Source organism: Apiospora hydei, assembly GCF_038363865.1.
Source record: "Apiospora hydei strain CBS 114990 chromosome Unknown utg000006l_segment0_segment0, whole genome shotgun sequence".
NCBI classification, from domain to species: Eukaryota; Fungi; Ascomycota; class Sordariomycetes; order Amphisphaeriales; family Apiosporaceae; genus Apiospora; species Apiospora hydei.
The window spans coordinates 100,589-126,802 of NW_027117365.1; the positions used below are offsets into that span (position 1 = coordinate 100,589).

Sequence of the window (26,214 nt, forward strand, 5' to 3'; positions counted from 1 at the left end):
TAATTATTTTAATTAACGTTAAATACTTTATAATCGTTATTATAAATTAATATTTAATAATTAATACGAAATTACTTATATCGATACCGAAAATCTTTAGCTAAAAATCTTAAGCACCCTTTAAAAAAATAAGGTAAATTTTAATACTTTTAACTCTTTTCGCTCTTTATAAAACGTATTAAATAAATTACTATTTTTTACTTATTAAAATAATTAACGAGGACGATAAAAAATTTATTTAAAAATAATATAGTAAACTCGAAAAATATTTTAATAACTTTAAAAAAGGGTAAAAACGTAAAAACAAATCTACTTAATAATAAATACTATAAAAATAAATAAATATAAAAACTAATAAAAAGACTCGAAAAGGCGGATAAAAAGGCCGAAAAATAAGCCTAAACGAAAAAAAGGTGGGAAACGCAAGGAAAAAGACGTAGAGAAGGCCGGCTATAATAATAAACTCTACTAGTCTAAGATACACATAATATATATCAAAAAATTTGACTCAAAATAGATGCAGTTTAACCTCATGCCTAGGAGGACCAGAAAACTAGATATAAGCTCCATAACTGTTGTCGTGAATAAAAAAAGAACATATATTGCTTTAATACCCTATTTGACCCCTCGCATGTTTATTCCTCTTCCAACCCAACCCACCACCTCCCCAACCCGGTCCAAGCCCCCTCCTGATCCACCATCTGCGTCGCCGGACTCACGAACCCATCCGCCACCTCGCGCATCACCCCGAAGAAGCCGTACTCGACCACCCAATCCTGCTCTGGCTCCTCCAGCCATCGCGCCAAATCCCGCGTAAACCGATTCACCACAGCGGAGTCCCGGCTCGTGCACGCGAGCTCCGACACAATGACGGGCACGTCAAATCGCGCGCGGCGCTCGGCGAAGTACGTCTTCGCCGCAGCGAGCCCCTGCTCCGCTGTCTGGTCCGGCATAGTGTAGAAGTGCAGCCCAAGAATGTCTGGCCTCTCATCCCTCTCGCTGTCAAGACTCAGGGAGTCCATAAAGGCGTCCAACCACCACGAACCCTGCGCATCCGACGCGCAAGCCGGGCTGACGAGCTTGACGCGCTGACTTCCGTGGGACTGCCGGAGTGGGAGGATGCGAGTGCGCCAGAGCCGCAGCGCGTCGTCGATGGAGAGAGGGATGCGCTCGGGCTCGTTGAAGGTGTGGACAATGACTGACCCAGTGCCACCCCCGCTCTGAATCTCGGCGTCGATGCTGCCGCGGATCATGTCCCATTCGCCACCCTCGAGCTGGGCCGGGGTGCGGATCATGGGCCGGAACGGCAGGTCGGCCGGGTTAAGCTCGGGCGGGCGCCAGGTGTTCCAGTTGGTGATGGAGGCGATGCGATGCGACGAGAGGGATTTCGCCAGCGACGCCGTGGTTGCTTGGAGCGTGGGCGTTGTGTCATGGTCCCGGGTCAAGGTCCAGTCCCAGAGAAGGGTGCGCTTGTTGTTGGGTCTCGCCATTTCCATGGCCAGTTCCTAACGCTCATGATTTGGATTGATTGCGCCCAAACATGCAGCCATATTACACTACACAGCTTGAGATGTGTCGGTCATGGAAGTCAAAAGTTGGCAAGCCCAGAGACCAAACAGTGACGTAAGTGGGGTTGATTCACTTTCAAGGAAGCGCAACGCCGGATTGAATGCCAATGGGTTCGTCAGTAAGTGCATCACACAGGTATCAATCAGAGAGATGGATGCGAATCAATGGTCTGCTTCAATTGGGCGTCGTGAATAATCATACATTGGGTGATGATACACTGGTAGTCGATACTGGTTGTTGATACAGAGTACCTACTTACTGACGTCAAAACACTTACAGGGCACTTGATTCAGTATACGCTGTCTGCTGAGGGCAAAAACCGACCCAATTGCGCCTTGCAATTTACAGCCAGTAGCGGTCGCTGGACTCAAACTGCCCTAAACCGGACCCCATGCCGCCGCCAAGCGCTCTCTTGACCACTGGAACCCCTGTAGCAAATACGTTAGCAAATAAAGAAAAAGACTTGGGCAGAAACGACACAACCCTCTTCTTTTAGTTTTGAACAATTGACAATTGATCGACATCATCGTCGCGTGACTTACCATCTGTAACGTTGCTGTTTGTGTAGTTCCCGAAACAGCTGTACTCGAACTTGGCCTGCTCCAGCAGCCCGTCCAGAATCCGCATGAACGCGCCCATTTCGCACCATCCGTCATCCCGCCGGCCACACTCGGGATAACTTTCGCCAAGCGGCACGGTGCGCTGGGTCAACGTCAGGTGCACATATTTCGTGACATCACCCTCTTCGTAGTAGTCTGCGCTGGCAGCCTTTGACGGGACGGGTCGTTGGGCCTTCACTGGGTGCGGCGCCGTGATGACCTCCCACACCATGCGCGCGGCGAATGGCGTAATGTGCGACACCGTCACGTTGCGCGGCTCGAGGCGGTGCGTCATGGGAAGCTGATCCGAGAACTGCTTCAGGCCAAAAGCCGTGATGACCGAGTAGATGTTGGTGTCGTGGCTGAAGTCGAAGTAGATGTCCTGGTTCAGCGGGAAGGTCTCTTCCATCGTGTCGAGCGTGTAGTTGACGTTGGTCGCTCCTTCGGGCAGGTCGTACAGGTGGCCCTGCAGCCGGGCGTGGAACTCCTCCACGAAGCCGATGCCCACTGCGCGCCCCGTCGGGGACATGAAGCCGGAGCCGCCCTGGAACTGGAGATCGATGCTGTACTCGAAGTCCAGCCACTCCTCGTAGGTGAACAAGTCGCACCACCGCGAGAAGCCATAAGCCACGGTCTCGTAGGGGCAGAGGGTCTGGGCATTGTAGCTGTCCGCAATGGTCCATTCGTAGTTGCCCGTGAACTTCCTCAGCCGCTCCGTCGCGTCCTTGAGGTAGACGTGCTCCCACTCGTGCGACGCGTTGTTGCCGCCCTGCGAACGGAAGTTGAGGGCGTTCTCGCAGCCAAAGTACCCGGCCAGCGAGTTGTTGAGGCCCCACGTCTCGAGGATGGGCTCGAGCGTGACGTTCTGGGCCCACTCGAGGCCGAAGAAGCCGGCCATGAAGTACTCGGCCGACTTGAGCATGCGGTCCTGGCTGGTCGTCCGCGCCAGGATCTTGGTCGAAGTGTTGTACAGGCTGCCGTAGTTGTAGTAGTGCAGGACGCCACTGTCAAACAGCTCCTGGCGTCCCCGGGCGACGAGGATCTCGGCGCCCAGCGTGTACTTCCAGTCCTTGAGGAAGCTTAGCCGACCAGACCAGTCGGCACCGCCAGTCCGCGTCAGGTTCTCAACCTTGGCAGCAAAGTCCGAAATGGAAGACTGCAGGGTGGGGTACCGCGACCCATGTCGATGTAGCAGGTGCATCTGGGAGATCTTGGCTCCCGGCGGAAGCGGGTGCTCATCCACCCCGAAGCCATCGGGATTGGGGAAGTAGCTCGAGAGGTGGCCATGCAGCTGGAAGATGTTGGAGTTGTTGACGTTTCCCGCGATGGGCACGCCCGTCTGCAGAGGCTGATTGGGGGCCCAAGTGCCCGTGAACGCGACCGTGTTGGTCTGGGCTAGGAAAGGGGCAATGGCCGCCGTCTTGGTAGGCCCTGGCAAGACCTCCGTCGTGGTCTGAAAATAGTCAGGCACTGAGTTCGACCCTTGGAAATGGACGCCACTCCAGCCGAAATAGCGAAAGGCACCAATCAAAACGAATACCGCGATGATGGCGACCGAGGTAATGATGGCGTATGTGAGGGCGGACCTCTTGCGCGTGGCGCGTCTCTTGGCAATTGGCGGGGTACCCGATGGCAGCAGGTCATCGAGGGACTCTCTGCCGGAGTCATTGTAGGACTCGTGGTGGTACTTGTCCTCGGCGGACGGCGCAGTGGTGGCCGTCATGATGTCTTTCGAGGGCGCTGTAGCCGCCTTCGTTGCCTCTTGGTTGGGGGCCTTTGTTGTGTGGGTTGCAGTGAACGTGGACGAGCCGCCTCAACACGCGTGCACGTGACTTGGGCGATCACACGATATCTCGGGACCTCCTCACACCTCGAGATCCGAGAAAGAGCGAAAGAACATCCGATGAACCCGAGACTCTGCTTGTTGCTGATATCGTCTCGCACTCTTCGGGAATGCCAGAGTACCTTGAGGACGGTTCAACTGTCTGGTGGTCACTTTAGACTCAACATGGGACGGACCGCGGTTTCAGGCGTGATGCTTTCGGAGACGGAAAATCGTCTGGACCCCACATTCTGAATTACGTCAGGGACAATGGACGATCAAGAGTCAAGACAACGAAAGCCGCCCCAGCCTGCGCTTAATTGGACGACAACCTGTCGCAGCATGGAAAGATTGCCATGGCCATTCAGAGTAAATAGTATATTGACATGTTTGACGCAGTCTGCATCTTTACAGGCTCTCGTCCTAGGGTCGGCCAGATATGGTCACCCAGCATTTGTCACAAGGGTTTCAAGGTTAGTGCTTTTATTAGTCGCCTGGCAATCGACGTGGCAGTTCGGTCCTCGGGACATGCCCGCCGACGCTTCTGATTCGCACTTCATTCGCAAACACCAACGTGTGTTTCTGGATATCAAAGTTTTTTTTTTTTTTTTTTTTTTTGCCAAGCACGAAATGATTGAACCCGTGCATGTACTGCCCCTGTCTCCTGTCTAGGCGGGTAACACTTGATATGTCCTTTCGCCAAGTAACGTGGAAACAAATGGAATATCTCTACGCCCTCCTCTGGATAGGTTCATGAACAAGTCATGTTCCGGTTCCCGAACATCGGATACTCCAGGGTCTCATGAGTCACGTTGCATCGACATCCATCTAGTCGCACCGTTCTATACCTCCCCTAGTATTAAGCAAACGGCTGTTTGGTGGGGGATTCTGAAAGGAATGTTGGTCGGCCCGGAACAAAGGGATAGATGCTAAGCCACTTGCCAACTCGTTGGATGAACGCAAACAGCAAACGACCTTCCCACTTGCACTAAAGATGCGCCGCTGTTATTAGTGGGTGACAGGAACAAGCCCCCTAGATCGATGGTTCTGGACTGCCACAACCCTCTAAATGGCCTCGGTGGCTTGGAGGGGGCGAAGGAGTCATACGACAAAACTACGTCGCAAAATGGGCCGAATGTGCATAGGGTCCGGTGGGATTTTGTTACCATCGCAAATGCAAATGCGATGAGAAGGCGCCCGGCAAACCTCATTGGCCCGTCGGCCGTTCTCTCAGATGTGAAACCGGCGGGCCCGCGGAGACTTTGGTGCTGGATTTTCAGGGTCCAAGTGGAACCCGGAAGAGGATGTTCATCCAACGGCCTTCTAGAAACGTGGAAGGCCAAGCGCCGCCACCCTATACTGCGGCCCCATGATTGGCTTCTCTCGGCCTTTTCTGTAGGACTTTCTCTTCCACCCCACACGGCAGCACGGGGCTTACTGTTTAATCTATTTTTCGGCACAAGGAGGCCTTTGAGCTGGCAAATGCGCTGTCAGTATATGCTGTCAGAAACTAGCGCCCATCTTCTCCCGCAGCCGAGGCAGTGTTGCCGGTATCCGAGAAAGGCCGTAGAATGGAATGGACTCATCGCCCGGTGCAGGGCGTCTATGATATACCCCTCCTACTAAACTGGGAGCGGCGAAGCGCCGCAAGGGAGTCGGATATGGGCGGTGTACTCGGCATCCTTCCGAGGGTGCCGCTCGCTACCAAGTTTGCTAGGTATGCAGTCTACGATAATAACAGCCAATTAAATAATGATGTGTCATGGGAGTAGGCTGGTATACTCCATCATCTGGTCTGGCCATCTGACAGTCTTTCGGATGGTGGCATTACTATGCGAGATGCGAATGGAGTGCGTCCCGGTGGATGGATCGCGCACTCCCAGGATTCGGCGGCAACGTTTCACTGACTTGGACGTTCGTGAATGGTCTCGCGTCCAATACGGCGGAGACACGAGACCTGCACGAGACCTGTGCTACGGATCCGGTCTAGTTCGCTGACTGTCTTGGGCCGTTTGGTGCCGGGTAAGGCTGAGACAGGGTTCTCCCCTGACATATGGATGTTGCTCAACTGATGAACAGACACATTTAGGACTTTTTGCTGCAAGCCACATGAGGGTAACAATGGAGTCGTTCCAGGCACATTCGGCGAGTCTGAGAAACAGACCTGATTGGTCGTTTTGTTGCGGAAGCAGGAAGCAGTCAGAAACAACCATGCCCTCACGCGATGCCCAACCTGAGCTCTATTGATATAAAAGAGACGATGCCCGTCGTTTAATGCCTCTCAGGGAATCATTGAAGGCTCCAAACCCATCACATCGTCCTAAGCTATCACCATGATTTTCACCCTTGAAGTTTCCTTAAGGAGGCGCTCGGCCGCCCTCCTTCTGATGTTGGGCACCGTCCTGCTGCTCCTGGTGGGCGGCACCTCCGCCTACACCGACGTGCGGACGGGTGCCGACCCCACCGTCATGCGGGTCGGCAGCAACTACTATTCGGCCGAGTCCGCCGAGGGCGGCATCTGGGTTCGCGAGGCCCCGACGCTCGAGGGCCTCAGCAAGCCCGCCCAGCGCAAGAAGGTCTGGTCCGACAACCTCGGCGCCGTCTGGGCCCCCGAGATCTCCATGGAGGGGGTAGGACCTGGATCCACTTTGCCGCCGGCGACGACCACCGCATGTACGCCATCAGCGCCGACTCGCCCCTGGGCAGCTACCCCGGTGCCGCGACCAAAGTGAGCCTGCCCGACGACCGGTGGGCCATCGACGCCGTCATGTTCACCTTCGGCGGGCAGCGCTACCTCGTCTGGTCCGGCTGGGAGAGCACCGAGAATATCGAACAAAACCTGTACATTGCACGCATGAGCAGCCCGACGCAGGCGACGGGGTCCCGCTACATCATCTCGCAGCCGCGGGAGCCGTGGGAGAGCGTGCGGGACGGGAACAACCCGCTGATCAACGAAGGGCCCGAGGCCATCGTCGATCCGGACGGCCAGCTGCACATCGTCTACTCGGCCAACGGCAGCTGGGGCCCAAAGTACTGCCTCGCGGACCTGCGCCTAAAGAAGGGTGGCGACCCGACCAGCACGTGGGACTGGCACAAGTCCAACGGCTGCCTCTTCGGCTCGCACCAGGAGAACATGATGCCCGGCTGGGACGCCACCCTGGGGATCGACGGGCCGGGCCACCACACGTTCGCGCTGCCCAACGGAGACGTCGGCGCGAGCCCCGGGGGCACCGACCACATCCCGTTCATGTTCCACGGCGTCGCCAAGGGGACGCCGTACAGCTGGGACAGCCGGCACTGGTACACCGGCAGTTTTGTCTGGTGGGCGAACACCAAGTACACCCGCAAAGACGTGCCGGGCGACAACGAAAACGTGGGATACAGTTTCAAATTCTTCGAGGCATGATACACAATAGAGATACCCCTTTTTCCTTTTTCCTTTTTTTTCTTCTTTTCTCATATCTGGGTCACATGGGTACATACATACATGGGGGACATTCACTTCTGGAGTTGGTTTTATTTTGATACCCCATTGAGAAGGGCACCAAGCCCCTCGATTCCGTCATCTTGGAAGATGTAGCTGTCCAATGTCTGTTACATACATAGATACGTCTAGCAATCATGAAAATGTCCTTTCACTCCAGGAATACCTCCGTCTTGTTGAAAATGCGACCAAGCAAAGCATGTATGTAGCAACAGAAACCACCCCCGGTCACACCAAATTGGCTTTGTGGTCCGCCATGCAGTGCACAAAACGTTGGACTTGTGGCGGGTTGAGAAGCATGTCGATCTGGATAGCCGATATCAGTCCCCTCTGGACCGCCTCGCATATCATGGTTTAAGGGGTTGAATCATACTGCACCTGCTGGAACCTCTGTCTCGGTGCCGTCCACTCCGTAGATACTACAAGCGGCCACCGGGGAGCTGGGCATAGAGACGCGGGATACGATCATGCTGTCGTTGGTTTCCACTCCGGGCACATTTGTCTCGACAGAGATTTGGTAGGCCGTCCCGGTTTCGTCTCTGAACACCAATTCTACCCACCTCTCTTCGACCTGTTTCGGTGTGGTAGGGGTGACAATCGCAACTCCCTCGCTGCCCCTTTTCAAAAGAATTGCGAACAAGGCCAGACAAGGGAACAACATATCGCATAATCAACTGAGCGATGTTGGCGGCTTTGGATCTGAAGAGATGGTGTGAATGGGCAAGTTTCTATGCAAACTAGCAAGGAGTGCACCTGGATGTATCTATTATATTTATAGCAGTAATCAGAAGTCAAGCAGGTGCTTCAAGAACCCAAGTGCGTCCTTGAGAGGAGCTCTAAGTAAACCGCGTCTGTTGTCCCAAGGTGAACGTCTTACGATACCACACTATCCCCTGGATGGCGAAAGCGCTGCCCTCACCATACATACCGTCCTCTATACATCAGGGGATAGTATTAAATGCCGTGGTATAATATGTATACCACTGCACGTAACGCGTATCCTAATGTAATACACAATTAGACCAATAGACTCATCGATCATTTCCGGAAATTACATAACCTTTTATACGAAAGGCAGCGTTGTCGCCATCAAGGGGACAAAGGTTGCTAATACCACGAAATGGGGGTTGCCGGCAATTCCTATGAGCAGATCTTCAACGGGACGACAGAAACCGAACATCCTTTGAAAGACATCGTACGTAATCCGCAATGCAAACAGCGTCCAGCGTGTAGTGGGTATGACCCATGAAGTATTTGTGCCACTGGTGTACCGCAAACAAGCTTGCTTTAGCACGGGCAAGTATAAGAGAGAGTCAATGCATGGGAGTACACCGCTCTTCTTGCACGATGCTGTACTAAGTAGTGTCAAACAGAGCAACGGGATCCGTCATACCCTTGCGGATTCAAGGCAGGGAAATAGCTAGGGTAAATTACACGGTACCGGATCCATATGGATAGCGAAGGGCAGAGACATGTGACTTAGTTGAATCTCATCCTCGCGATGGAGTTCGTTGCCGAGGCCGAAATTCCTTGTAGTTTAGTATCGGTCTTGTGAACTAGCATATCAGCGAAGCAATCATCCCATATGCACAGTCATCAGAAACAAAAGATTAACACAAACCTCAATACCTACGTAGGCCTGCCGCCTGTTGATGAACCCAAGGCATCGAGGATGACTTGAACTAAATCCATAGCACCAGTGCGTATAGCCCAGGCAAGTGGCGTAGTATCAGAAACAGCACTGCCGGCACCCTCTTCTTTGACGCTTCTTGCAGCATTCTCTTCTTGTTTAGTACTCTCGGCGAGCTTCTGCAGCCGGAAGCCCCAAACGCCGTCCAGTTTATCCGGTGCAATGGTCGAGTGCCGCAGGAACGCCGGCTCAATATCCAGGGGGGCACCACGCTGTATGAGCTCGTGAGCAAGTTGGACGAACTGTGCTCGCGCGACGGGGTCGTAGCAGGGTTCCGCGAAGTATCGCAAGGCCTTCTCGGCGGCGGGCCCGCTGATCCAAGATCCCACGGCGTGCAGAGGTGACCAGACTTCGGCCGTCACGACCCGGGCGCTGGCGCCGGCCGTGAGCAGGCGGGCGGCCACTCGAACAGCCATCTCTTCCGACTTGCCTTGGCTCGGCGACAGGGCGCACAGTAATGGCGTCCACCCGCTGCTACTCGCCCTGTTGACGTCGTCCGCGGCGCCGTGGGCGAGCAGGTACTCGACGATCTCTTCACGGCCCGACGCGGTGGCGTAGTGGAGAGGCGACTCGCCCCGGTGGTTGGGTCGGCGAACGCCATCGTTAGCGAGCCGCGTGTGCGCCAGGCAGAGTTGCAGCTGCTTGAAGCTTCCGTTCTGCGCCGCAAGATGCAGAGCCGTCTCTCCAGCCTCGTTAGCCGTGTCGGGCGAAGTGCCGTGATCGATAAGGAGCTGTGTAGCGGCCATCCGGTCCTGTGGCGTATCTTGGTACCCAAGGTGACTAACCAATGATCTCTTGCGGAGAGGTACATGGAGAGCCGTCGCGCCGTCCGAGCCTTGGATACTGGCATTGGCCCCCTTCTCTAGGAGGGCGCCCATGCAGGCTGTGTAGTCGAGCTGCGATGCTGCGGAGAGAAGCAACCGCCCACCTTTCGCCCACAGACCAGGACCGTCCGGATTTGCACCAGCGTCGATGAGATTGCAGATAATACGGCGTTGGCGGAGTCTGGCATCGCCCAATTGCTTTCTTCTCAGACAGCCAGTTTCGTCCTCGGGGAGGATCATTCTCTTACGAATCGCCCACTCCAAGGCCACCTGCAAATCCTTCTGTTCGTACGTGAGCTCCGCCAACAGCACGTCCACGCACCCGTCCCACCGCGTCCACGCGGCGCCGTCGAGCGCGCCCTTCCGCTCCTCGGCCGTCCAGCCGCCCCAGACGTCGAGGAAGAAGGCGACGAGCTCGGGCCGGCCGTTCCGCGCCGCGACTTCGAGACAGCTGATCCCGCGTCCCGGACCCGGGGGTCGGAGCGTCCTTCGGGACCTACTAGCTTCCAGACCCGCCGGGCCATCCCCAGCTGGCCCGCCTGCGATGCGGCCTGGAGGGGTGTGAACTGAGGATCGGACCGCTGTGGCCGGCGGGGACTGACGCCGGCGTCGAGGAGCATTTGGGCCGCCACCTCGTCGCCTCGGTAGATGGCCTCGAACAGGGCGGCGTTGATGGCATTGTCTTGGTCGATCTCCGGACTCCAGGCTTGGAGGACTTGTGCCAAGTAATCTGTGTCGCAGTGACGGGCGCCACCCTTCATGTAGGGGCGTACCACAGGATAGAAACCGGCGGGATAGTGTTTGCGATCGTAGAGCGGGATCAACTGGGGGTGTTCATCACCTGTAGCTTGTGGGTCCCTGATCACGAGGCCGTCTTTAGTCTGGTCCATGACGTTCAAGGGCTCGGCTGGAGAATATGAAGAAATGATGGGAAGGCGGGAAGACGGGTTAAACAAAGTTGCGGACGCGGCTTTACAAAATCATATATATGGCTAGGTACGCATGCCTTCTAGGCAACAGTCTTTATCTTATAAGAGTGTGCCAATGGGCAGCCTGGCCTTTGTATGCGCCGCATACCAACGCCCACTAATTAGTCACAGGATAGTCAGACATCCTGCGAAGTCGCATGTCTGCTAGCTAAACCTCTAGTCATAGGATTTAATGTGGTAATAACACATTTGCAGGTGATGTTTATAAGTACTTAGAGTAAATACTATTATACTTTTATAACTTTTATTAACCTTAGGTTATTAATTAATAGGTAACGTGGTTTATTAATAAGCGAGATATATTATATACCGGGACACTTTTTCGATTAACTATATTTTTTAAATTTTAATACGTTTTAATTCTATAATTATAATACTTAATCCTTTATTAAAAGAACGGATCGATTTAGCGATTTAAGCGACGCAAAACCCTGTAAAATATATTAGTTAAAAAGCTGCTGCGAAAACTTTTAATGTCCCACGAACTTCTCTAAACTACCGACTTTACGGCCGACCTTCACAACGCGAAATCGGACACTTTCGACGAAAATTAAATCCGATTAAAAAAGAGGTGTTTCGTAATTATATAATTAATTAAATACTCGAAAAAATGCTTCTTAATATGGCTAGTGTAAAAAATATGGTTAATTTCTTCACCGCGTCGCGCGGCGGCGAACGCGTTAATAAGCACTGGGTTAAGCGATTTATTAACCGTAACCTAGACCTTAAAACTAGAATAAATCGTCGATATAATTATTAAAGGGCCCTTTATAAAAATCCGAACGTTATTTCCGGTTAGTTTAAATTAATTATAAATATTAAGGCTAAATACGGTATCGTTAATAAAAATATATATAATTTCGATAAAACCGGTTTTATAATAAATATAATCGGGTTAACCCTTGTCGTAATACGCGCCGATCGGCGTGGGAAAGCGAAGTCGGTTTAGCTTAGTAATCGGGAATAATCGATAACGATTAAATGTATTAATTCGTAAAGCTGGTATATCTCGCCGTTTTTAATCGTTTAAGGCTAATATTACCTAGCGAACTAGGTTACCGAATACGACTTACCGGGTAATTAAATAATTAAACCGACTTCGAATAATTAAATAAATAATAAAATAAGATTAAATTAAATTAAATATTTTAATAAATATACTAAGTCGCGAATAAAGGGTGTATATCGCTTTTTAATCCTTAACGGCCACGAGAGCTATATTTCAGCCGAATTCGAGGTATACTATAAAAATAACGGCATTATTACGCTTAGTATGCCTCTTTATTTTTCTTATTTATTTTAATTATTAAATATAATACTTTATTCGCCTTTAAAGCGCGCGTATTCGAAAGAAATCGAGTTATTTATTAAAACTTCGATTAATTATATTACGAAGTTCGAGTTTTTTATCGCGTTTAAGGCCGCGTATTTTACTATTTTTACGGAAATTAATATTAAATTTAAATTTAACGTAGTTAATTTAATACCTTATAATTTTAACGAGGTAATTAATAAATTAAATATACGTCTCCGGATATTTATACTTAGCCCGTCGCGTCCGGGGACGGCTAGCACTTACGACCCTTAAACGCCGTTTAACCCTTAATAAATAACTAAGCACTTTTCTTTTATTAAAAAAAAGGTGTCTACTTATTAAAAAAGCTCTTTAATATTAATTTTAAAAATAATAAACTAAATAACGAAAAGTATATATATAATCGTATATAAAATAACTCTTATAAAAAATTAGATACGTATATTACAAAAGATTAATTTAATCCTTTCGAAGCGCCGGAAAACTAAAAAATCGCGAATCTAGCTTAAAAAAACCCTTACGATTAAGGAATCTCGAAGGCTATAAGACGAGAAAGTAAAAAAAGCGGCCAGCGATTAATAAAAGCGAAAAAAATAGTTTATCGGAAAGGCGCGCGACGGGCGGCAGGCGCTGTAGGATCTGCGGCGAAACAGGCCATAATGCGCGAATATATAAAAAGAATATAAAATCGAGTAACGAATCGAATAGCGAGTGAATTTAATTAATAAAGCGCGTTATAATTAAATAAACTTATATAAAAGTGTCGAAAAGTAAAAAAAGTGTCCCGGTATATAATATATTCCGCTTATTAATAAACTACGTTAAGCTTTTAATCGTTTATTTATTTAATAATAATAAATTATATTAAATAATCGAGGATTATTATTTTGTGAATATATATTAATAAATATTAATTACTTAATATAAATATATTTTAAAATAACGTGGTTTATTAGTAAACGGGATATATTATATATCGGGACACTTTTTTTATTTTTTAATATTTTTATATAAGTTTATTTAATTATAACGCGCTTTAGTAATTAAATTTATTCGCTATCCGATTCGCTACTCGATTTTATATCCTTTTCATATGTTCGCGCATTATGGCCTGTCTCGCCGCAGATCCCACAGCGCCTGCCGCCCGTCGCGCGCCTCTTCGACAAACCACCATTTTCGCCTTCATTAGTCGCTGGCCGCTTCCCTTTACCTTCTCGTCCTGCAGCCTTCGAGATTCCTTAATCGTAAGGGTTTTTTTAAGCTAGATTCGCGACTTTTTAGTTTTCCGGCGCTTCGAAAAGATTAAATTAATCTTTGTAATATACGTATCTAATTTTTTATAAGAGTTATTTTATATACGATTATATATATACTTTTCGTTATTTAGTTTATTATTTTTAAAATTAGCGTTAAAAAGCTTTTTTAATAAGTAAACACCTTTTTTTAATAAAAAAGTGCTTAGTTATTTATTAAAGGTTAAACGGCGTTTAAGGGTCGTGGTGCTAACCGTCCCCGGACGCGACGGGCTAAGTATAAATATCCGGAGACGTATATTTAATTTATTAATTACCTCGTTAAGGTTATAAGGTATTAAATTAATTACGTTAAATTTAAATTTAATATTAATTTCCGTAAAAATAGTAAAATACGCGGCCTTAAACGCGATAAAAAACTCGAGCTTTATAATATAATTAATCGAAGTTTTAATAAATAACTCGATTTCTTTCGAATACGCGCGCTTTAAAGGCGAATAAAGTATTATATTTAATAATTAAAATAAATAAGAAAAATAAAAAGGTATACTAAGCGTAATAATGCCGTTATTTTTATAATATACCTCGAATTCGGCTAAAATATAGCTCTCGTAGCCGTCGAGGATTAAAAAGCGATATAAACCTTTCGTTCGCGATTTAATATATTTATCGAAATGCTTAATTTAATTTAAGCCTATTTTATTATTTATCCAGTTATTCGAAGTCGATTTAATCACTTAATTACTCGGTAAGTCGCATTTAATAGCTTAGTTCGTTAGGTAATATTAGCCCTAAACGATTAAAAACGGCGAGATGCACTAGCTTTACGAATTAATGCATTTAATCGCCGTTAATTATTCTTAATTATTAAGTTAAATTAATTTCGTTTTCCTACGCTAATCGGCGCGTATTACGATAAGGGTTAACCCGATTATACTTATTATAAAGCTAGTCTTATCGAAATTATATATATTTTTATTAACGATAACGTGGTTTATTATTAAGTGGTCCGTATTATTAAGTAGTTTACCCTTACTATTTCTCGACCCTTATTAAACTTTAACGCGTAATAACTTTATAATTATAATGCTTAATTTAATTTAAGAAGACCGGATCGGTTTAACTATTTAAGCGATACGAAAGCCTTTAAATTTATTAAGTAAAAAAAATGCTGTAAAAGTATACAACGTTTTTAGAACTATTTTACGTTACCGAATTTACGGCCGAACTTTACGACGCGATATTTAATATTTATAATATAAATTAAATACAAAAAAAAAAAAGTGTTTCGTAAGTATATAATTAATTTAAATACCCGCGGGATATTTCTTAAAATCGCTAGTATAAAAATATAGCTAATCTCTTTACCGCGTTACGCGGCGGCGAACGCGTCGGTAAGCACTAGGTTAGGCGATTTATTAATCGTAACCTAAACTTTAAAACTAGAATAAATTATCGATACGATTATTAAAAGGCCTTTTACGAAAATCCGAACGTTATTTCTAACTAGTTTAAATTAATTACGAATATAAAGGCTAAATACGGCATTTTAAACGAAGATATATAGAATTTCGACGAGACCGGCTTTATAATAAATATAATCGGGTTAACTTTCGTTATAATACGCGCCGATCGGCGTAAGAAAGCGAAGTCGGTCTAGCCTGGCAATCGGGAATAGTCGACAACGATTAAATGTATTAATTCGTAAAGCTAGTGTATTCCGCTTTTTTTAATCGTTTAAAGTTAATATTACCTTACGAACTAATCGCGCGAAAGTAGTTTACCGAGCGATTAGGTAATTAAATCGACTTTTTAATAAATAAACCGATAATAAAATAGGCTTAAATTAAATTAAATACTTTAATAAATATATTAAATCGTAAACGAAAAGTCGTTACCGCCTTTTAATTCTCGACGGCTATAAGAGCTATATTTCGGCCGAATTTAAAGTATATTATTAAGATAACGACATTATTATTATTAATATGCCTCCTTATTTATTACACCTGCTTTAACCTTTTAATATAGTATTTTATTCGCCTTTAAAGCGTGCTTATTCGAAGGAAATCGAGCTATTTATTAAGGCCTCGATAAACTATATTACGAAGCTCGAGTTCTTTATTGCGTTTAAAGCTGTATATTTCGCTATTTTTACGGAAATTAATATTAAATCTAAATTTAACGTATCCGGCTTAATACCTTATAACTTAAACGAGGTAATTAATAAACTAAATATACGTTTCCGGACGCTTATACTTAGCTTATTTTATCCGGGGACGGTTAATACTTACGATTTTTAAACGCCGTTTAACCCTTAATAAATAATTAAGCATTTTATTTATATTAAAAAAGAGGGTATTTATTTATTAAAAAAGCTCTCCGACGCCGATTTTAAATACGGTAAACTAAATAACGAAAAATATAACTAAAATAGCCTATAAAATAACCTTTATATATAATCGAATACGTACTTTAAAAGAGGCTAATTTAGCCTTTTCAAAGCGCCGGAGAACTAAAAAATCGCGAGTCCAGCTTAGAGGAGCCTTTACGATTAAGAAATCTCGAAGGCTGTAAAACGAAAAGGTAAAAGGGAAGCGTCTAGCGACTAACGAAAGCGAAAATACTAGTTTATTAAAGCGGCGCGCGACGGGCGGCAGGCGCTATAGCATTTACGGCCAAACAGGTTATAATGCGCGAATATGTGAAAAGAATATAAAATTAAATAGCGATTCGAATAGCGAATAGTTTTAATTAATTTAAAGTATCGTGATTAAAATAACTTTTATAAAAGTATCGAGAAATAATAAAAATAGACCACTTAATAATACGGGCCACTTAATAGTAAATTACGTTATATATAATCGAATGCGTACTTTAAAAAGGCTAATTTAACCCTTTCAAAACGCCGGAGAGCTAAAAAATCGCGAGTCTAGCTTAAAAAAGCCCTTATAATTAAAAAATCTTAAAAACTATAAGACGAAAAGGTAAAAGGGAAGCGTTTAGCGACCGACGAAGGCGAAAATAGTAATTTATTAAAGCGGCGCGCGACGAGCGGCAGGCGCTGTAGTATTTACGGCTAAACAGGTTATAATGCGCGAACATGTGAAAAAAATATAAAATTAAGTAGCGATTCGAATAGCGAATAGTTTTAATTAATTTAAAATATCGTGGTTAAAATAACTTTTATAAAAGTATCGAGAAGTAATAAAAATAAACTATTTAATAATACGAGCCATTTAATAGTAAACCACGTTAACGTGGTTTATTAATAAGCGGGATATATTATATACCGGGATATTTTTCCGACCGACTATATTTCTTAAACTTTAACACGTTTTAATTCTATAATTATAATACTTAATCCTTTATTAGAAAAACGGATCGATTTAGCGATTTAAACGATGCGAAACCCCGTAAAATGTATTAGTTAAAAAGCTACTACGAAAGCTTTTAATATCCCACGAACTTTTTTAAACTACCGACTCCACGGCTAACCTTTACAACGCGAAATCGGACACTTTCGACGAAAATTAAATACGAATAAAAAAAGGTATTTCGTAAATATATAATTAATTTAAATACCCGCGGGATATCTTTTAAAATCGCTAGTGTAAAAGATATAGCTAATCTCTTTACCGCGTCGCGCGGCGGCGAACGCGTCGGTAAGCACTAAGTTAAGCGATTTATTAATCGTAACCTAGACTTTAAAACTAGAATAAATCGTCGATACGATTACTAAAGGGCCTTTTACGAGGATCCGAACATTATTTCCGGTTAGTTTAAGCTAATCGTAAATATTAAAGCTAAATATAGTAACGTGGTTTACTATTAAATAGCCCGTATTATTAAATAGTCCATTTTTATTACTTTTTAATACTTTTATAAAAGTTATTTTAATTACAATATTTTAAATTAATTAAAACTATTCGTTATTTAAATCGCTACTTAATTTTATATCTTTTTTATATATTCGCGTATTATGACCTGTTTAGCCGCAAATATTACAACGCCTGCCGCCCGTCGCGCGCCGCTTTAATAAACTACTATTTTCGCCTTCGTCGGTCGCTGGACGTTTTTTTTGCTTTCTCGTCCTGTAGCCTTCGAAATTCCTTAATCGTAAGGGCTCCTCCAAGCTGGACTCGCGATTTTTTAGTTCTCCGGCGCTTCGAAAGGGCTAAATTGGCCTCTTTTAAAGTACGTATCCGATTATATATAAAGGTTATTTTATAAGCTATTTTAATTATATTCTTCGCTATTTAATTTATTATATTTAAAATCGACGCCGGAGAGCTTTTTTAATAGGTAAACACCCTTTTTTTAATATAAATAGAATATTTAATTATTTATTAAGGGTTAAACGGCGTTTAAAAGTCGTAGGTATTAATTATCGCCGAACGGAATAAGCTAAGTGTAAGCGTTTAAAGACGTATATTTAGTTTATTAATTACTTTATTCGGGTTATAAGGTATTAAACCGGATACGTTAAATTTAAATTTAATATTAGTTTTTATAAAAATAACGAAATATATAGCTTTAAACGCGATAAAGAACTCGAGCTTTGTAATATGATTTATCGAGGCCTTAATAAATAGCTCGATTTTTTTTCGAATAAACACGCTTTAAAAGCGAATAAAGTGTTATATCGAAAAATTAAAGCAAATGCGATAAATAAGGAGGTATACTAATAGTAATAATGTCGTTATCCTAGCAATATACTTCGAATTCGGCCGAAATGTGGCTCTCGTGGCCGTCGAGAATTAAGAGGCGGTAGCGATTTTTCGTTTGCGATTTAGTATGTTTATCGAAGTGCTTAATTTAATCTAAGCCTATTTTATTATTGGTCTATTTATTAAAAGTCGGTTTAATTACCTAATCGCCCGGTAAGCTATTTTCGCGCGATTAGTTCGCGAGGTAATATTAACCTTAAATAATTAAAAAAAGCGGAATATATTAACCTTACGAATTAATACATTTAATCGCCGTTAATTATTCTCGATTATTAGGCTAGACCGATTTCGTTTTCCCACGCCGATCGGCGCGTATTACGACGAGGGTTAACCTGATTATATTTATTATAAAGCTGGTTTCGTCGAAATTTTATATATCTTCGTTTAAAATGCCGTATTTAGCCTTTATATTCGCGACCAGCCTAAACTAGCCGGAAATAACGTTCGGATCCTCGTAAAGGGCCCTTTAATAATCGTATCGACGATTTATTCTAGTTTTAAGGTTTAGGTTACGGTTAATAAATCGCTTAACCCAGTGCTTACCGACGCGTTCGCCGCCGCGCGACGCGGTAAAGAGATTAGCTATATCTTTTACACTAGCGATTTTAAAAGATATCCCGCGGGTATTTAAATTAATTATATATTTACGAAATACCTTTTTTTTATTCGTATTTAATTTATACCGTAAGTATTAAATATCGCGTCGTAAAGTTCGGTTATAAATTCGGTAACGTAAAATAATTCTAAGAACGTCGTATACTTTTATAGCATTTCTTTTATTTAATGGATTTAAAGGCTTTCGTATCGCTTAAATAATTAAACCGATCCGGTCTTTTAAAATTAAATTAAGCATTATAATTATAAAGTTATTACGCGTTAAAGTTTAATAAAAGTCGAGAAGTAGTAAAGGTAGACCACTTAATAATACGGACCACTCAATGGTAAACCACGTTACTTATAAAGATTAAAAATTAATAATCTTTTAAGGGGTAGGGTGTATTATTACGTGGTACCCATTAAACTTACGCCAATCCATGAAACTCGCAAACTTAACAAACTTCCAGAGTTTTCAAGACCCTGGAAAATGGTGTTTCCCACTTGGTTAGGTTCATCGCATTTAAGGACCACCAGCCCATCCCGAAAGCTTCCTTCTCACTGGGTGGCTGGACGATAAGACACACTCAAAAGCCAAATTGCTGCAAAATTCTCCCAGCGATATGGATAGCAAAGCCACTATCCAGGACGAGGCCGTCATATACGTGGCCTTGAAGGATGTCTTAAACGGCATACTAGCCCAAATTCGACAGTCCAAAGCCATCCGCAGAGCCATATCCCTGAACAGCAAGGTCAAAAAGGTGGCCGACCTACTGAAAACACATCAGGAGCAAGTGATCGTTGACACAACCCGCCATCTACTATCAGAAGAGATATTTGCATCCACCGAAAAGGCCAAACTCCGCTTCCTCTGGTTATTCAAATCGCTGTCCTTCTTGAAGGCAGAAAGAACAGCATCCAGCGAAGAAGCGGTTCAAGGCAAGAGATCTTCTCTTTCTACGGAAAGGATTTTCAGTGTGTCGCATCATTGCTGATTTGGGGAGCCTACTGACTAACTTGTTTGTGTAGGTGACGGCGAGACGGCTGTCGCATGCATTGACACAGCAATGGCAAGCCAGTCCTGGAAACCTATTCAGGCATCTGCCATGGCCAAGCAGCTCTTCCCCGTCCATCTTCCATTCAGAGCACAACACCAACTTCTGGTGCATCTCCAACAGTTGCTGGAACGTTCCTGCTATGATTTCACGGCCCAGGAACGGCCCCAGTATCTGCAGCAGCAAGTCTGGGACTGCGCAGAAGCGGTGGAGCTCAACCAGTGGGTTCAGGTCCTGTCCAAGAGATCGACGAGCCTGAGAGGGAAAAAGAGCGCGAAGCCGCTGGTACAGCTTTTGCCTCTATCACCAACATCAGACATACCGCTGTCCACAGAAACCGGATCTCCGCAGCGGCTCTCGAAGACTTCTTCCGAGATGCCGAGGCCTTTACTGCACTTTTGGGAGACACCAAGACCACCGAAACAATCGCACGCATGCGACAAGAGATAAAAACGACGATAGAAGAGCTGGAACGAAACACCAAGGCGGTACATTCCAAGCTTGACAGGACGATGCACGAGATCGGAGCCAAGCGCGAGGAGCTTCGGAGGCTGGAGAAGGAAGCCCTGGACGATGTGCAGCGAGAGAATGGGGAGTGTCAAGGTATGGCTGCGCGAAGCATTGACACTGTCATTGCTCCACCAAAGCCCCTTTCCGAGACGGCGCCAGTGGTCGAGAATGACATGGTGGTGGAGGATGAAACCACTATCAACAAGGGCTTTGACTATATGTTGATGGATGAGTACTGGCGTTGAGTTGTTTGGCTTCGGGTAAATAATGATAAAACTGACTCGCAATTTTTGGTATATCCCCTTGACGGCGGCAACGCTGCCCTTGGTATAATACCTAATTATTCAATAGAAATAAGTACTTCTTATGCCACTAATTGGATAATCATTATACCACGGCACTGATTATTCCCTAGTCCATACAGGACGACACGATATGGTAGGGACAGCGATATCGCCATCAAGGGGATAGCTCATTGTATACCCCTGAACTTCTTCGTAAATCGTATTTGCATTGACTAAACACTGAGCTGAGAAAAGGCCGTCAAGATATGGCGTACGAAACACACCGCAAATATATTGCATGAAGCATAAGTCACTAGACACCCACTTGCTACCAAACAATTTGCCATCCAGATCAATAACCCTTTCCACAATTGAGCTACAATGTAGTCAACCTCTCACGAAAATCATTTCTCCGTCATCGTCGCTGTCGAAACCATTGTCCCCTTCTCCTTCTCCCACTAGTTGGCTCAGAGTGACAGGACCAACGGACTGCGGCATAACGCTGCTGGCTGTGGGAGAGCTGATGTGGAGATGTGATGTCTCAGACGCCAATTCACTCAAAGACGACGTCGAGTCCAGAAAATGGGGATACAGGAGGCTCGGGATACTAGAATGGTCATCGGAGTCGTGCCTCCTACGCGACGGCAGCCGCTCGTCCAGTGTGCGCCTCGCGTCCTTGCGAACATGTTCTGTGATCCGATCCAACAGCTCGCGGTGTGTCCGCACCTCCGCTGGTCCCTGGCTAGGGTAGACATCTGGAAGGCGCCAGTGCAGGTAGATGTTGTGATGCGTCGGTCGCACCTGCATGCCGTCACCGCGTTCGAAGAAGTAATACGAGCACAGGCGGCAGGTCGGCTTGCTGCTGCCTATGTACTTGTATCCGTTCCAGAACTGACAGGGGCGGAAAATGTACTGCTGAATTAGAGCCGCGTGGACCTGGACCTCGGCGTGTACAAAAGGATGGAACGTCTTCTTCTGGGCCAACTTCCTTATCTCGCTGCTTAGGCCGATCTTGTCTAGGGTCCCTACCTGGCGCAGGTATGGTTTGGGGTCCTCGTCATACCAGAGCATGGTTCGCACAATGGTCTCGGCGCTGAGCTGGCGGTTTAAAATGGGGTTCGGCGCCTTGCGACCGCATAGGATGGCGTAGATTCGAAACTCCTGGAACAGCTGCGGCCAGCGCTCGTGTGCCGCCAAAATGACCTCCGCAGCTTGGCGATAAGAATGAAGACGTCCAAGGCAGTGACGGAGCTCCTGCCAAGCTTCCAAGCTTGATTTGTTCATGTCGTCCGAGTGCTCAAGTATGGACTCTTCGATTCTCGTGCCCTTGTTTATGCTGATGGCCTTCAGGAGCGTGTCACAGTCACTCAGAACTACAATCCATAAGATCAGATATTGAATATGATAACCATCTCGTGGGGAGGTAGAAACGTACATTTGTTCTTCTCATTGTCGTTCTCCGGGTCCATCGGGAAAGAGGCTTTGTTTTGTAAAGTCTTCAACTCCTGCTCAAGCTCCAATACTAATTCCACCAACAGTCAGTGCTGGCGGACCCTCTAGTCAGTATTCGTAAGTACTTACTGGGCTGGGCCCCGCCTCGGATTCCGCAATCGACGATGCAACTGCTCAGACACCTTTTCAAGCTGGTCAAATATACCTGGACCCGAGAGAGGTTGAACATGAGGATCTGCCCCAGAACCTTCTTGAACAAGGGCTTCGGGTTCAGTTCCAACGGGTTATCGTGCACGAAACGCAAGAGCTTCGTCAGGAAACGTTGAGCATCTTCAAGCTGATCTTGACTTCGCAGGTTGGAAGCTATCACGTAGACGGGCTGCATGTTTCTGCCCTTCAATATCGTCAGGGCAGTGACTGTCTTGCCGCCCGGTTCGCAATCGAGGACCTGTGCCAGCTTATTGGCGAAGCACTTGTAGGCCTCGAAGGAAGGGAGCATCGAATCTGTCGGAATACCGAATGACTCTCCAGCGCCATCACGGTGACCTGTCATCACTTTGTTCATGGCATCTTCGAGGAGCAGGGGCTGGTAGAGCAGCTCCAGGACTGCCGGGTCATCTCGAATGGGTTCCTGGTTTGCATTTGCCACTTTGGCAGCGTACTGGCATCAGCAAGTTCCAAGATAGTATTTGTTCGTCACTAACGTGCAACTCACTTTGTGGAGCCTGTGCTGCAATGCCTTGGAGGGAAGTCTGACTGAGTTGTAACGTGCCGTGTAAGTAGAGCAGAACAGAGACCACAGGGATACGTCGTGGTTATGGTCGAGTTGAACTGTTGCTGCTCCTCCCTTCTCGACGTACACGAATATGTATGCAAAAAGAGATATCGTCTTGCACCAATCAGGCAGCTGCCTGCAGGAGGCCCTCCAGATAAGGGGTTGGAGACATGTCAAGATCTCGCTCCCGTCAATAGATCGGACGACAGAGTACGCAAGCCGATAAAGTTCATGCACAAGTGGCGATTTACTTTCTTTATGCGTGGGATCCCATCGATAGTCATTACAAGGTTGGATATGGCACACGATCGCATTTATTGATATGGAATAATGGCGTTGCCCCCATGATACGTGTAATATGAATCATTATCTACAGTACAGTAAAGTCTCCCCATCACACGTCAACAAAAGCAACCCCATATGCTCACAACAACTTAGCAGCCACCTCCAACACATTAGAGAATAGAACGATGCACATGCTCGGGGCGCGTGTACCCACCCAGCCCCGTTGGATACAACTTACTAGCATTGTGCCGGGCCAAGCCACAACTTATCCGTACAATAGACATCTGTGCATTTATTAACCTCCTCCTTGGCCAAGACAGCAACGACGAGGCCTGCACCCTTTGCCCAATGGTACCGGGGACCCCCTTTCCGCAGCGGGCTTCGATCTGCTTGAACGCCTCGCGCACGTCGGCGCCGTGGGCGATGAACGCGTCGTCCCGGACCGGGGTGGGGTTCTCGTTCTCGATGATGGCGACGACGGTGCTCGGGTCGTCGACGATGTGGCCCTGCATCATGCCCGTACCGGGGTCGAGACAGGTGCCGTTCTTGGAGTACTCGACCTCATGCTGCTCCAGGCCCTGGGCAACCCGGTCCAGGTCGGCCTGATTCAGCTGGGTGCCGCATCCGCAGGCGATGGTGAAGCCCTCGCCGGCGGGCGGGACATTTTCGAAGCACCGGCCCTTGCCGGTTTCGGGGTTGGGGATGAGGACGTTACCGCGTCCGTGGAGTGCGCGAGAGACAAGTTTGCCCAGCCCGGTCTCGGGGATTGTGAGAGCCGAGCTGGCGGCGGCGAAGAGGGTCAGGAGGGCCGGAATGGAAATGCGCATGTTGGCAGTCTCTTTTGTATCAAGTTGCACACGGCTGGGGTTTTCGGGCCTGTGATGAAACCGAAGGAGAAGCAACAGAAGAAGTTGAAGATGTGCGGGTTGGTAAACTTTTGGATACGCTGGTATGGATGGGCTGTAGACAGTGATATTCGAGTAACGGCGCTATTCCAGCTTGCGGACTACGCGTCTGCTTTATGTAGAGAACGGAAGACTTGTTGGTCCCGTTCAATGTCGCATAGCAAACTCTTATGGCGTCAGAATCATTCGTTGCCCGCAGGCCATCGCGGTTCCTCCGAGGAACATGCTCTCTCCCAGAATTTCGATTTGATTATAGACTGGTTCCTCCGAACTTGCATGCGCAGGGTGTGTATTCGACGGAGGTCCTTCTATTTTTATCGTACCGCAGGGCGCTGTTGCAGACAGACGCATAACTCCTTTTTTATCGCATTAGGGCTGCAAGGGCTGGTCCCATCCCAGAACCAACAAAATTAGTAGGAATTGAGATATGCTTGTACCTTGCCCGGTTTGGTTCTGCGCCTCACTCCGCCCCCATCGTTGGTCGCTACGCCTCTTTCAATCATCCCCGACGTCGTTGGCCGATCTCTTGCATTGCAACGCGGATGATTGTTTACGTCACTCACAGCACATATTTCCTTTTCCTCCCCCTTTTGCCATATTAGGACGTGCAGTGATGCCACGATTGGCTTGTCGTCTACCTCCTGAGTAACGGCATACCATCAGTCAACAAAATTCAACCCAGAGTAATCCTCAACTATGCCACGGCGTAATGGAGGGGATGCAACGGTAAACCAAGAGCATATGTGTAGATATGCTGAGCTGTGTGGTGATGCCATTGTAAGCTTGTTCTGATATCGGCTCGTTCATAATAGTTACCCCCTAGCAGAATGGGAAAACATACGGAGAGCAGGGACTCATACTCACGAAAAAAAGGCATTCAAGAGAAGGCCTTAGACTGGACCCAACATGGAATCAAGTCGGCTGAAGCGGGACAGCGTGCCACAACGCCAGTATCAATCCAGTCAAGGTACTGTGCGTGATGGCAATTCGTCATTTGTTCAGTTTGCTTCTGATGGATGAAACGCACATGGGATATTACGAAGGTATCCTGCTCTTGTAACTAAAGTGACAAACCTGTCAATTGCAGCTGGTCTTGTATAAGTTGACAAGCAAGGGGGGATCCGCGTATGTATTGGTTTCATAGACTGGGTATGGATAAATAGGTACACTTACGCCTCGTCTCCTTGAATGAGGCCAACATCTGACCCCTTTCCCGCCAATCTCTCTTTTCAAGCCACATTTCAGAAGTAGACACGACATTTCAGATGATGCGCCAACGCATTATTATAGGACCCTTAGGGCTCAGTAGAATATTCCAAGTCTACGTACGGCCACCGTACATTGACATATGTGACCATGGGAATAGCGAGTTCATGGGATATTTGAGGGCCGTCCAATGAATACAGAGACAGGCGTGGCTGGGGAAACTGGAGGTTGAAATCATGTTCAGAAAATGGTCCGGAAGCTGATTAGGAAAGGAGATCAAATGCGACTTTCCATTTCAGAGTCTATGGACAGCTACCTACTATTGCATGACATTTCTTCCTAGAAAAGATGGATACCACTGCATCAAATGTGTCTGATGTTGTTTTTATCCCATATTAATCCAGTACGACTCATTATCCAGGTGATGATCAGTGCAAGGCGAAGTATTTATGGACTTTGAGAGCAGTAGTGATGGAGACCTCTTATCAGCAAGAACCAGGTACCCAAGTATAACATCAAGAAATTTGCTCTGCCCAAGGACCGTCTTGCGCGAAAGGCAGAGGCAACTGCGAGACTCTTATCAGCCATGTGGAATTGAAAAGGGAAGTTGCCGGGCATGAATTGGGTGAGTGTTGTGGGAGATGACATCGGTGCTGCTTCGTGGCTTCCTTCAATGTTATCGCGAATACTGCAATGCTTGCATTCAGTCACCAGGTCCCTTCTCTATTCAATCCATTTTCAATTGATAAAAGTGCGCATCTTTCGAATCCATGAAGCCAAACGCTCATCTTCCTTTCACATATCCCCCGAACCTCTCTTCGCTCCCAGACACACATCTCACAATCCAAACAACACCAAACCCAACCACAATCCATC

At 46.4% G+C, this 26,214-nt stretch overlaps 6 protein-coding genes across 6 annotated transcripts; 2 read left to right on the forward strand and 4 right to left on the reverse strand.

Annotated features, from left to right (window-relative positions):
* Positions 1–635: 635 nt before the first annotated feature.
* PG997_007208 (CAP domain-containing protein) lies at positions 636–1,496 on the reverse strand (the record flags this gene model as incomplete). Its single annotated transcript, XM_066811523.1, has 1 exon — positions 636–1,496. The coding sequence occupies one exon, from the start codon at positions 1,494–1,496 to the stop codon at positions 636–638; it is 861 nt and encodes a 286-aa protein (XP_066666865.1).
* Positions 1,497–2,061: 565 nt separating this feature from the next.
* Positions 2,062–3,891, reverse strand: PG997_007209 (histidine phosphatase superfamily; the record flags this gene model as incomplete). The annotated part of the gene is made up of 1 exon (XM_066811524.1): positions 2,062–3,891. The coding sequence occupies one exon, from the start codon at positions 3,889–3,891 to the stop codon at positions 2,062–2,064; it is 1,830 nt and encodes a 609-aa protein (XP_066666866.1).
* A 2,432-nt stretch (positions 3,892–6,323) lies between these two features.
* PG997_007210 (glycoside hydrolase family 43 protein) lies at positions 6,324–7,396 on the forward strand (the record flags this gene model as incomplete). The annotated part of the gene is made up of 2 exons (XM_066811525.1): positions 6,324–6,571; positions 6,625–7,396. 2 exons carry the CDS (start codon positions 6,324–6,326, stop codon positions 7,394–7,396), a joined length of 1,020 nt encoding a protein of 339 aa, XP_066666867.1.
* Positions 7,397–9,103: 1,707 nt separating this feature from the next.
* Positions 9,104–10,878, reverse strand: PG997_007211 (DNA-binding protein RFXANK; the record flags this gene model as incomplete). Its single annotated transcript, XM_066811526.1, has 2 exons — positions 9,104–10,428; positions 10,485–10,878. The coding sequence occupies 2 exons, from the start codon at positions 10,876–10,878 to the stop codon at positions 9,104–9,106; spliced, it is 1,719 nt and encodes a 572-aa protein (XP_066666868.1).
* An 8,611-nt stretch (positions 10,879–19,489) lies between these two features.
* PG997_007212 (uncharacterized protein) lies at positions 19,490–20,676 on the forward strand (the record flags this gene model as incomplete). Its single annotated transcript, XM_066811527.1, has 3 exons — positions 19,490–19,841; positions 19,896–20,054; positions 20,093–20,676. The coding sequence occupies 3 exons, from the start codon at positions 19,490–19,492 to the stop codon at positions 20,674–20,676; spliced, it is 1,095 nt and encodes a 364-aa protein (XP_066666869.1).
* Positions 20,677–21,102: 426 nt separating this feature from the next.
* Positions 21,103–24,054, reverse strand: PG997_007213 (uncharacterized protein; the record flags this gene model as incomplete). Its single annotated transcript, XM_066811528.1, has 4 exons — positions 21,103–22,088; positions 22,151–22,237; positions 22,297–22,815; positions 23,466–24,054. 4 exons carry the CDS (start codon positions 24,052–24,054, stop codon positions 21,103–21,105), a joined length of 2,181 nt encoding a protein of 726 aa, XP_066666870.1.
* Between the last annotated feature and the right edge of the window lie 2,160 nt (positions 24,055–26,214).